Source organism: Meleagris gallopavo, chromosome 27 (genome assembly GCF_905368555.1).
Source record: "Meleagris gallopavo chromosome 27, MGAL_WU_HG_1.1, whole genome shotgun sequence".
Taxonomy (NCBI): Eukaryota; Metazoa; Chordata; class Aves; order Galliformes; family Phasianidae; genus Meleagris; species Meleagris gallopavo.
Genome location: NC_139430.1, coordinates 898751 through 910184, shown reverse-complemented (window position 1 = coordinate 910184; position 11434 = coordinate 898751). Strand labels below are relative to the sequence as shown.

The window sequence follows — 11434 nt, the reverse complement described above, 5'->3', positions numbered from 1 at the left end:
ACTTCCTGGAGGGCGCTGATTGGCTGGGAGTAGAGGAGAGAAGGTTTCGATTGGGTGGATGTCGGGGAGGGGCGGGGCCTGAGGCGGCGGCGGGCTGCGTGAGGTGGCGGCGCGACGGATCCGGGCCTGGCCGGGCCTGGCGGGTCTGAAGGGCCCGGAGAGCCCGGAGGTCCGGAGGCCCGGTAACGGCGCGGCGATGCCGTCGGAGCGGGGCGGCTGGGCCGGGCTGAGCGGCCTGCAGAAGGTGGCAGTGCTGCTGGGCCTCCCCGCCGGGGCCACCGTTCTCTACATCGTGTACCGGCGGTACCGGGAGGCCCGAGGTGGGTGCCCCGAGTCCTCCGTGCCCCCCCGAGCCCCCTCCCCCCGTGCCGCCCCTCTGCCCCTCCTCCCCCTACTCTCCGCGTTCCCTCCCGGGCTGCACCTCCTCCGCACCCCCGGTTGAAGCCCCCCCCCACTCCCTCACCGGGCCGCCTCCCCCCCCGCCCCCAGAGCTGCACGTACCCGCCGTTGGAGCGGAGGAGCTGCGGGCGGAGCTGCGCGTCCCGCGGGCGGCCGTGAGAGCCATCATCGGCCGGAAGGGAAGCACCATCCGAAGGGTGAGAGCGGCTCCCGAGGCGGGGAGGGGAAGCGAGGTGTCCCGGGGGGGGCGACTTACGGAGTGCCCCACGCAGCTGCAGCAGGAGACGGGGGCCCGCATCGAGCTGGAGGGGGAAGGTGACAGTGAGGAGAGGCTGCTGCTGATCTGGGGTTCCCCCAGCCAAGTGTGCAGAGCCAAAGCTGCCGTGCACCAGATTGTGGCGGAGAGCATGCCGGTGTCGGAGCAGCTCCACGTGCCGCAGAGAGCTGTCGGGAGGATCATCGGTGCGGCCCCGATCCCTTCGAGCAGCCCTCCTTAGGGTGAGGGTGTGGCAGGAGAGCCTTGGCATAAATCCTCCCCCGCCTCTTGGTTCTCTCTGCGTCCCGCAGGCCACGGCGGTGAGACGGTGCGCAGCATCTGCCGCAGCTCCGGAGCCCAGGTGCAGTGCCAGCACCAGGCCGAGGCCATGCTGGCTCCGACGCGGCTCATCCAGATCTCAGGGACGCAGCGGGAGGTGGATGCAGCCAAGGTGAGCGCTGGGGCAGCCTACCAGCCCCCCCAGAGGACTGATGGTACAAGACCCCCATGCTCTCCTCTTGTTTTCCCCCAGAAACTCATCATGGAGAAGCTGGTGGAGGACACAGCGTTCCGCCAGGAGCTGGCTCAGACCATGGTGCTGCGGAGTCACCGCAGGGAGCTCCTGGGCAGCCTCAGGGAACCGTTGCTGCAGCCCAATGGGGAGCATGGTGCTGGGAATGGGGGCTCTCTGCCAGGGGGGGCGGCCATGGAGGAGCTGCAGGATGGGAGTGAGGCAGCGGAAAATCTGGCAGTGGTGCCAAAATTTGAAGGTGAGAGGTTCTGGTATTGTCTTTTGGTTGCAATGAGGAATCTGTGCTGGGAGGGAGAAGGTTTTCCACACCTCACCAGGCCTCCCAAACTGCTGGACTGTCCCATGGGGAGTGAGGACTTGGTGGCTCTGGTTTGCTCCCTCCTGTCTCACTCAGGGTGCTCCAAGATGCATCCTCGAGTGGGATCCGCGTGTCATAGAATCACAGAACCATTTAGGTTGGAAAAGATGACTAAGATCATCCAGTCCAACCATCTGCCCATTACCTCTGTCCCCTGCTGATTCTTATCCTGCAGTCCCCAGCCCCGATTTTAGCTTCCACGCAGATGAGCACCTGGAGGTCTATGTCTCAGCTGCCGAAAGCCCCAACCATTTCTGGATCCAGATCATTGGCGAGCGCAGCCTGCAGCTGGACAAGCTGATCTCTGAGATGACGCAGCACTACGAGGGGAGCAACTGCGTGGTGAGACTCCTGGGGGGACACCATTCTCATTCGCCCTCCCTTCCTGGCACTGGAGGACGTGGCGTGCCGTGTCCCCGCAGGCAGAGCTGGCAGCCGTTCAGGCAGGGGACATCGTGGCCGCTCCATATGCAGACAGCAGCAATTGGTACCGGGCCCAAGTGCTGGGCATGCTGGAAAATGGCAACTTGGACCTCTACTATGTGGATTTTGGGGACAACGGGGAGGTGCCCCGAGAGGCTCTGCGAGTGCTGCGGTGAGTGTGGGAGGAAGGGGAGAGGAGGCAGTGGGTTGGGGGGAATGTGCCCAGGAGGGCAGCGTGCAGCCCAGCGAGGCCGTGAAGCAGGATTTGGGCTGCCCTTGCCCTCAGCCTGCCGCTTTCTCCCCACAAGGAGCGATTTCCTGAGCCTGCCCTTCCAGGCCATCGAGTGTAGCCTGGCTGGGATCGTGCCTGTGGGTGAGTGCAGGAGGAGCGCGTGTGGCTCTTCAGAGCCCACGTCCCTCCTGGTGCTGCTCACCCCCCGGTCCTCCCACAGGGGAGCAGTGGGATGAGGCAGCGCTGGACGCTTTTGAGCGCCTCACCTGCTGCGCCCAATGGAAGCCACTGGTGGCCAAAATCTCCAGCTACACCCAGGCCGGGCTGTGCACGTGGCCACGCATCATGCTGTTTGACGTCCACCATGGCGAGGTGAACCCCGAGCCTCACTGCTCCCCTCCTTTCTCTCCACGAGGGTTTGGTGTCCTTCATCTTCCTCTCATTTCCCCACAGAGCCTTGACATCGGGGCTGAGCTGGTGCGGCTGGGCCATGCTGCCCTGCAACCCCACGAGGAGGAGGAGGCAGGGGGTGAATTCCCGCTGCCAGTGACAGAGGCTGCAGTGGAGTCACCGGTGAGTGGAGCTGCAGTGGGACGGGGTACAGCAGGGCTCTGATGGCATCTTTTCCCAGATTTTGGCTTTGGGTCATCCCTAGAGTTGGGAGCTTCACCCTTCTGCCCCACGTTGTGGGGTTAACACGGCTCTTCCCCTTAACCCCCTGTGCAGGAGGACATGGTGTGCACCTCCCCCGAGAGCCTCCTGTCTGAGCTGCCACCGAGCCCCAGCGCCACACCACTGACCCTCTCCTGCGTCAGCCTGCTGGGTGAGCTCTGTGGGGCCAACCCTGATTCCAGTAATATCCCCGGGTGTGAAGGGGCTCGTTTGAGGTGGAAGGAGACATAGGGGATGCCCCTCTGGGGGCTGCTCGTAGTTCCCCTGGCCCCTGGGAGCCACCGAAGCTGTGGTTCTTGGCCTCTGGGTGCTGAGCTCAGTACTGGAAGCCGTGCAGAGCCCCCTGCTCATGTCTCTTTCCAGCTCTGGGTGTGGGCACTTGTCAGAGCCCCAAAGGGGTCTGTGAGCCCTGGGGATCACAGTCTTCCAGTGAGCTGCCATGAGGAGCAGCAGCAGGAGCTGCAGGGGAAGCAGTGCCTGAGCCCCGCTTGACCCACCCCCTCCTTTGGCCCACAGATGAGACCCCTGACCGGCTCTGGGGCAGTGCAGAGCCCCCAGCCCAGGGGCTGCTGCTTGGCCCTTCCACTTCCTCACAGCCTCAGAGGGACGACAGCGAGGCCCAGCCCAGCCCCGGCTCCTGGTGCCCCACAGTCCTTGGGGGCCCTGGAACCCACCACACCGTGACACCTGAAGCGCCGCATCCGATCGCCTGGAGTGGAGCCCTTTCTGCCAGCAGCCACCCATCCTTCTCCCATGGGAACTCTGATTCTGTCTTCAGCACCGACAACACGCACTACACCAACTTCTGTGTCTTCTCCAGTAGTGCCCAGCCTGGGCCCAGCCCCTTCTCCGGCCCCATCCCCATCAGCTCTGGAGGTGAGGAGGAGGAGGGCAGAACCCCACAAGGTATGGCTGCCCCATGGTGGCACGGTAGGACCGTACCTCTGTGCAGATGGCACTGTGGGGTGCGTTCTGACACTGCTGTGGGGTTTGTCACTGTGCAGGTGATGCCTCGGTGACCGGCAGCAGTGACAGTGCGATGCCAGAGTGGAGCTCCCTGTGATGCCCTGACCTCGGTGAGCTGCACCGTCCTCTCTGTAGAGCTTCCTCCCTGCTCCTGGGGCTGGAAATGGGAGAGTTGGGGCACAAAAGGGAGGAATGTCACTCCCACAGCCTCACCCTGCCTCCAGAGGGGGGTGACCCTTTGTGGAGGGACGCTGACCAATGCCACCACACAGACGTGACTCCAAAGCATTGGGGACAGGGTCTGAGGGTGTGCACGGACCCCACAGAGCCATTTCTACCCCTGCTGGCAGTGTTGGATGCATTTTGAGAAGCTAAGTGCCTGCCCCGTGTCACAGCACTCCCTGCATCATCAGCGCTGGTTTCACCACCGGTTTCATCTCCACACCGACTCTGGTTTCCAGCTGCCCTCTGTAACCACTGGAGGAGACAAAGCCGGCCCTGGTGTCCCCAGATCTCACCAGGAATGCCTTGGCCCCTCTCTGGAGACCGTGCGGGCACTGCTGTGTTCATAGGGCCACTCCGTGCCTCGTTTCTGATGTTTCCCGTTGGGTCGGTGATGCTGTGGTCACCGTGGGGGCACCTTTCACATTGTTCTCTCTGCACCGTTGCGGTTCGGTTCTTGTTTTCGCCCCGCTGAGGGGAAGAGCTGTTTGGTTTCCTGGTTGAATAAAGCCCAGAGGGCACAGGAGTGCTGCTCGGTGCTGCGGGGACAGATGGCGTGTGGGGGGGGGGTGGGGTGGGGTGACACCCCACGGTTCTCCTTGCGTGGGGAGGATGAAGCGAGACCTCTTTGTGCGCAGGCGCAGCGGGCAGCTCCCAGTGTGCTTTCCTGCGCAGGCGCGCCGCGGGCAGCCCTGTGCGGGGCCTCGGGGGTCCTCGGGCCGGGCCGGGCGCCGCCATGTTGGGCCCGCTGTGGACGCGGGGCTGCGGGCTGCTGCTCGGGGCGGCGGGGCGGGCCTTGAGCCTGAGCCATGCGCGGGTGAGGGCCGGGGAGATCCATGGGGAACCGGGCGGGATCGCGGGGGCGGCTCCGGGGTCTGCGAGGGGACCGGGGTTCGGAGGGGGGATGGGGAATGGGCCGTAACGGAGCGGGGTTCCGCTGTGAGCCGTTTCCCCACGCAGGACACGGTGGTGGTGGAGCGGTGGTGGAAGGTGCCGCTCAGCAAAGAGGGGCGGCCGCCCCGCGCCCGGCACCGGCGGTACCGCGTGTACCGGCTGGTGGAGGACAGCAAACATCTGCCGCGCGGGGAGCTGGAGCTGATCCTGACACAGGCCGTGGAGGGTAGGCGGAGGGGGGGGTTGTGGGAGCGGCGGGGGGCACCGCAGCGTCCTGCTGGTCAGCCGTGCGTTCGTCTGATCGTCGGCTGCCGGGCAACAGACGGTCGGCCCGCGGTCAACCGTCGGCCGGCCAGGACCCCCCAGGTCCTTCTCTGCCGAGCTCCTCTCCGGCAGCTCAGCCCCACCTTTGCTGATGCTGGAGTTGTTCCTCTGCTGGAGGCCCCGGGGGGGTTGGTTGGACTCTTCCACGCCCCCACACCCTATTTCTTTTCAAAAGAAAATATGATCCATTGAAAAACAACCAACAAAAACCGTAAAGTTAAACAGGAATGCACCGTTTTCTTTTAGATCTGCTCCTCTGAGTATGAGCTCGCTGCTCAGGCCGAAAATTCGATGCCCAGACCATAATTTCCATTCAATTTCTGATTTCCCCCCTCTGCTTTTTGCTCTTTTTCCTTCTGATTTTCAGTTCTCCCCTCTCATTTCTGCTCTATTCACTATTCCTACATGCTGTCTCAGTGGGATTTTGGATGGGGTTTGGGGTTGGGGCTCCCCTCCCTCAGCAGAATGTGGGGCGCTGCCCCTTCCTGTCCCCACAGGCCTAGGGAGCCGTGGGGACATCATTTCTGTGAAGAAATCTGTGGGGCGCAACCGGCTGCTGCCGCAGGGCTTGGCTGTGTACGCATCGCCTGAGAACCGTCGGCTCTTCGAAGAGGAGAAGCAGGTGAGCCACTTAATGAGCTGCTTCATTAACTGCCTTGCTGTTAATTAGTTAGCAAATGGGTGGTGGTTTGGGGGAGGGACAGCTTTGGAGCACGGGGAGCCTCTGTGTTGGGTTTGTTCCTGATCTTTTTTTTCTTACTGCAGAACCAGGAAGGGCAGATGGAGGCCATCCAAACGCAGAGTGGAGAGAGGGTGAGTGTGTGGGGGTGCCCTATATTGATCCCCCCACCTCGATCCGGCCCCACACTGATCTCTGCCCTCCACACATCAACTCCTGCCCCCCACACTGACCCCCTGCCCCGTGCCAACCCCCTGCCCCATGTTGGCCCTTGGCCTCGTACCGACCCCCACGCCGCATTGACCCGCTGCCTTTCACCACCCCCTGCCCCACAGACCCTGCAGTTCCTGCGGAGCTGCCGCCTGGAGGTGGGCATGAAGAACAACGTGAGCTGGGAGCTGAACACTGACATCGTGGCGCGGCACTTCCTCAAGAACGTGAGTTGTGCCCTCGGAGATGTGGGTGCTCCGTCCCCACGGTGTGAGGTGGAGGCTCCATGTGCCACGGGGCTGCTGGCTTCAATGAGGGCCTTGAGAAGATGAAGGGAGCAGGACGCTGGTCCGTGTGTGCTGCCCTCTGACTTCTGACCTGTCGCAGCTGCGGGTGTCGGTGCCGCCCCACGCGCTGAAGCTGCCAGATGAGCCCATCACCCGCTGGGGCGAGTACTGGTGTGACGTGACGGTGAGTGCATGGCACCCCACAGCCTCCCCATCCCCTGCCTCATAGTGTGGGAGGTGTGGGAAGAGCCCTGCAGCTGTGCCAGAGAGGGACCCGCAGTCCTGGTGGGGAGGCTGGGGGGAAGATTTGGGGTTTTTCACAGGAAAAAAAAAAAAAATCCATCCCTGTCACCTACATACATAAAGAGCCGCCCCTCTGCGCAATCAGCTGTTAACCTTCAGTTTCTGAGGGCCCCAAATCTGTGTCAGCGCCGTGGGGCTCATTAGGGTCTTGCTAATTGGAAGTGAAGCACTAGCTGAGGGCGAGGATGAGGAAGGGGCTGCATTTCCATGACTGCATGTGTCCTGGTGCTCCCACCAGGCTTGGGGGCTCGGTCCTGCCCCACAGCAGGGCTCGGGGTGACATTGCCCCACATCAGTGGGATGTGGGGGGATGGGGCCAAAGTATTTCAGTAGGATTTAGGGGATGTGGTTCCCACCCATCAGTGGTATTTGGGGAATGGAGCTGCCTCACATCAATGGGATTTTGGTGGGATTCGGGGTATGAACGTCTAATATTTCAGTGTGATTTTGGTCCCCTTGGGGATTTTGGGGCAGGGGAGGAGGAGACTCCCTGCTCCCCCCTCCGTTTTTTAAGGTTCTCCTTAGAGGAACACCAAGATCCCTGATTTGGGGGGGAGGGGTGCACCCATCAATAGCAATGTGTAGGGCCGCCCCCAACCCCCCTCAGCTCTTCTCCCTCTCTGCACCCCACAGGTGAATGGGATGGACACGGTGCGGGTCCCCATGGATGTGGTGGAGTTCATGCGACCGCGGACGAAGCGGCGCCGGCACTGGCAGGCACAGCAGGCAGCACTGCTGGCAGCGCGGCGCGACGAGCTGCTTTGACCCCACAGCTCCCTCCTTTTAGGATCGGGGGGATTTGGGATCCCCCCCACTGGAGCTGTTCCCTATCGCTCCCCATCCTTGCTGTGTGAATAAAAGTGGTGGGAGTGTGAGGTGGTGCATGTGGTTTGGGGGCTGACTCCAAAGGCAGGTGGAAGTGACCCCAAATGGGTTTTCAGGAACTGACTCAAAAGGGCAGCAGGGGGTAACCTCAAAGGGATTTTTGGGAGCTGACCCCAAAGGTGAGCAGGTTGGGGGAGGGGGTTTAGAATGCAGTCAGAGATGGGGTGGGTTTGGGGTTTTGGGGCTCCACAGGGCTCAGCCTCCCCAGGCACAGCCCCAGATGGGTTTCTCCGCCCCACTGACAGCACCACAGCCCTGGCACTGCCGTAGGACACAGGACCACAAGCACCAGGATCCTGTCACTGCTGTGTCACACAGGGGGACCTGCGATAGCCCACATATTTTAATCCCAGTCTGTCCTCGATGCCAATTGGTGACTGTATGGGAACTGCTGAGTCATGGCCTGAAGCTCTGATGGATCACCTGAGGCAAGCAGTGAGTCAGCAATGAGCACAGCTGCAGGCAATTCACCTGTGCTGCAGGAAGGGGTGGAGCCTGGCTCCACCCCTCCTGAACCCATTTAAGGGCTGGCTGCCAGTGGGGAAGGATCACTGCTGGAGATCTGCTCTGCTGCAGTTTGGTGACTGAGCCCAGGATACAGGCAAGCATTCTTTCTATTCTCTTTTTATTATTATAATCTGTTCTGCCTAACTCAGCAAGTTCAAAATAAGGCTTGTGGGTTTCAGACAGTAGTGCAGATTTCACAACAAACATAAAACAATTTAACCCAGAAAAACGAATTCTTACAAAAAAATAAAATACTGTCCTCGCCCAAAATGATTTTTCTTCCCACAAATACTGCTTACACAGCAAAAATAAGGCTTACTATCACCGACAGACGACTTCTCTCCCATAATTATGACATTAACTTGCAGAAATACATGTTTTCCCAAAACCATGAGACATTTACAACCAGAAATACTACTATCACGACAAAATTATGCCATTATCAACCAGAAACAGCTGGTTTTTTCCACAAAAATAACACTTTTTCTCCGACAAATACCTGTTTTTCCTCGAAAATAACACTTTTTCTCCCAGAAATACCTGCTTTCACACGAAAATACCCCTTTTTCTCCCAGAAATACCTGTTTTTACACAAAAATACCCTTTTCTCTCACAAATACCTGTTTTTACACGAAAACACCACTTATTCTCCCACCAATACCTGTTTTTACACGAAAATACCCCTTTTTCTCCCACAAATACCTCTTTTTACACGAAAATACCCCTTTTTCTCCCACAAATACCTGTTTTTACACGAAAATACCCCTTTTTCTCCCACAAATACCTTTTTACACGAAAATACCCCTATTTCTCCCACAAATACCTGTTTTTACACGAAAATACCCCTTTTTCTCCCACCAACACCTGTTTTTACACGAAAATACCCACTTTTCTCCAAGAAATACCTGTTTTTACACGAAAATAACCCCTTTTTCTCACACAAATACCTGTTGTTACACGAAAATAACCCTTTTTCTCTCCACAAATACCTGTTTTTACACGAAAATAACCCATTTCTCACACAAATACCTTTATTTTTACACGAAAATACCCCTTTTTTCCTCTCCACCATTACCTGTTTTTACATGAAAATACCCCTTTTTCTCCCACAAATACCTGGTTTTATACAAAAATAACCATTTTCTCCACAAATACCTGTTTTACCCTGTTTTACACGAAAATACCCCTTTTTCTCCCACAAATACCTTTTTATAAGAAAATAACCCTTTTTCTCCACAAATACCTGTTTTTAACAAAAATACCCTTTTTCTCCCACAAATACCTGTTTTTACACGAAAATACCCCTTTTTCTCCAAAAATACCTGTTTTTACACAAAAATACCCTTTTTCTCCCACAAATACCTGTTTTTACACGAAAATACCCCTTTTTCTCCCACAAATACCTGTTTTTAACAGAAAATACCCTTTTTCTCACCACAAATACCTGTTTTTACACGAAAATACCCCTTTTTCTCCACAAATACCTGTTTTTACACAAATATACCCCTTTTTCTCCCACAAATACCTGTTTTTACACGAAAATACCCCTTTTTCTCCCACAAATACCTGTTTTTACAGAAAATACCCCTTTTTCTCCACAAATACCTGTTTTTACACGAAAATACCCCTTTTTCTCCCACAAATACCTGTTTTTACACGAAAATACCCTTTTCTCTCCACAAATACCTGTTTTTACAGAAAATACCCCTTTTTCTCCCACAAATACCTGTTTTTTACACGAAAATACCCCTTTTTCTCCCACAAATACCTGTTTTTACATGAAAATACCCCTTTTTCTCCACCAAATACCTGTTTTTACACGAAAATACCCCTTTTTCTCCCACAAATACCTGTTTTTACACGAAAATACCCCTTTTTCTCCACAAATACCTGTTTTTACAGAAAATACCCCTTTTTCTCCCACAAATACCTGTTTTTACACGAAAATACCCCTTTTTCCTCCCACAAATACCTGTTTTTTACACGAAAATACCCCTTTTTCTCCCAAATACCTGTTTTTACACGAAAATACCCTTTTTCTCCCACAAATACCTGTTTTTACACGAAAATACCCCTTTTTCTCCACAAATACCTGTTTTTTACACAAAATACCCCTTTTTCTCCCACCAATACCGTTTTTTACACGAATATACCCTTTTTCTCCCACAAATACCTGTTTTTTACACAAAATACCCTTTTTCTCCACACAAATACCTGTTTTTACACGAAAATACCCCTTTTTCTCCCACAAATACCCGTTTTTACACGAAATACCCCTTTTTCTCCACAAATACCTGTTTTTACACGAAAATACCCCTTTTCTCCCACAAATACCTGTTTTTACACGAAAATACCCTCTTTTCTCCCACAAATACCTGTTTTTACACGAAAATAACCCTTTTTCTCCAGAAATACCTGTTTTTACACGAAAATACCCTTTTTCTCCCACAAATACCTGTTTTTACACGAAAATACCCTTTTTCTCCCACAAATACCTGTTTTTACACGAAAATACCCCTTTTTCTCCCAAATACCTGTTTTTACACGAAAATACCCCTTTTTCTCCACAAATACCTGTTTTTACACGAAAATACCCCTTTTTCTCCCACAAATACCTGTTTTTACACGAAAATACCCCTTTTTCTCCCACAAATACCTGTTTTTACAGAAAATACCCCTTTTTCTCCCACAAATACCGTTTTTTACACGAATATAACACTTTTTCTCCCACAAATACCTGTTTTTACACGAAAATACCCCTTTTTTCCTCTCCACAAATACCTGTTTTTAGACGAAAATACCCCTTTTTTTCTCCCACAAATACTCGTTTTTACACGAAAATACCCCTTTTTCTCTCCACAAATACCTGTTTTTACACGAAAATACCCCTTTTTCTCCCACAAATACCTGTTTTTACACGAAAATACCCCTTTTTCTCCCACAAATACCTGTTTTTACACAAAAAAACCTTTTTCTCTCAGAAATACCTGTTTTATACGAAAATACCCCTTTTTCTCCCACCAATACCTGTTTTTACACGAAAATACCCTTTTTCCTACCAAAAATACCTGTTTTTACACGAAAATACCCCTTTTTCTCCCCCACAAATACCTGTTTTTACACGAAAATACCCCTTTTTCTCCCACAAATTCCTGTTTTTACACAAAAAAACCCTTTTTCTCTCAGAAATACCTGTTGTTACATGAAAATACCCCTTTTTCTCCCACCAATACCTGTTTTTACACGAAAATACCCTTTTCTCTCCACAAATACCTGTTTTTACAC

The 11434-nt window shown here is 54.7% G+C and overlaps 2 protein-coding genes across 11 annotated transcripts; both read left to right on the top strand.

The window, feature by feature from the left end:
* The first annotated feature begins 62 nt into the window (after positions 1-62).
* Positions 63-4586, top strand: TDRKH (tudor and KH domain containing). Of its 10 annotated transcripts, none has more exons than XM_085209630.1 (14): positions 63-320; positions 490-596; positions 672-861; positions 967-1106; positions 1188-1425; positions 1721-1887; positions 1968-2140; positions 2277-2341; positions 2421-2572; positions 2654-2773; positions 2927-3023; positions 3389-3748; positions 3877-3948; positions 4234-4586. In XM_085209630.1, exons 1-13 carry the CDS (start codon positions 197-199, stop codon positions 3933-3935), a joined length of 1992 nt encoding a protein of 663 aa, XP_085065756.1. In that variant the 5' UTR covers positions 63-196; the 3' UTR covers positions 3936-3948; positions 4234-4586. The 10 variants fall into 10 exon arrangements, with proteins under 10 accessions (XP_085065756.1, XP_085065752.1, XP_085065753.1 ...); XM_085209626.1 differs by having other exon boundaries at positions 4189-4586; XM_085209627.1 differs by having other exon boundaries at positions 4165-4586.
* Positions 4587-4713: 127 nt separating this feature from the next.
* Positions 4714-7632, top strand: MRPL9 (mitochondrial ribosomal protein L9). The gene is made up of 7 exons (XM_085209644.1): positions 4714-4877; positions 5021-5180; positions 5776-5900; positions 6044-6091; positions 6293-6394; positions 6555-6638; positions 7391-7632. Exons 1-7 carry the CDS (start codon positions 4797-4799, stop codon positions 7520-7522), a joined length of 732 nt encoding a protein of 243 aa, XP_085065770.1. The 5' UTR covers positions 4714-4796; the 3' UTR covers positions 7523-7632.
* The last annotated feature ends 3802 nt before the right edge of the window (positions 7633-11434 follow it).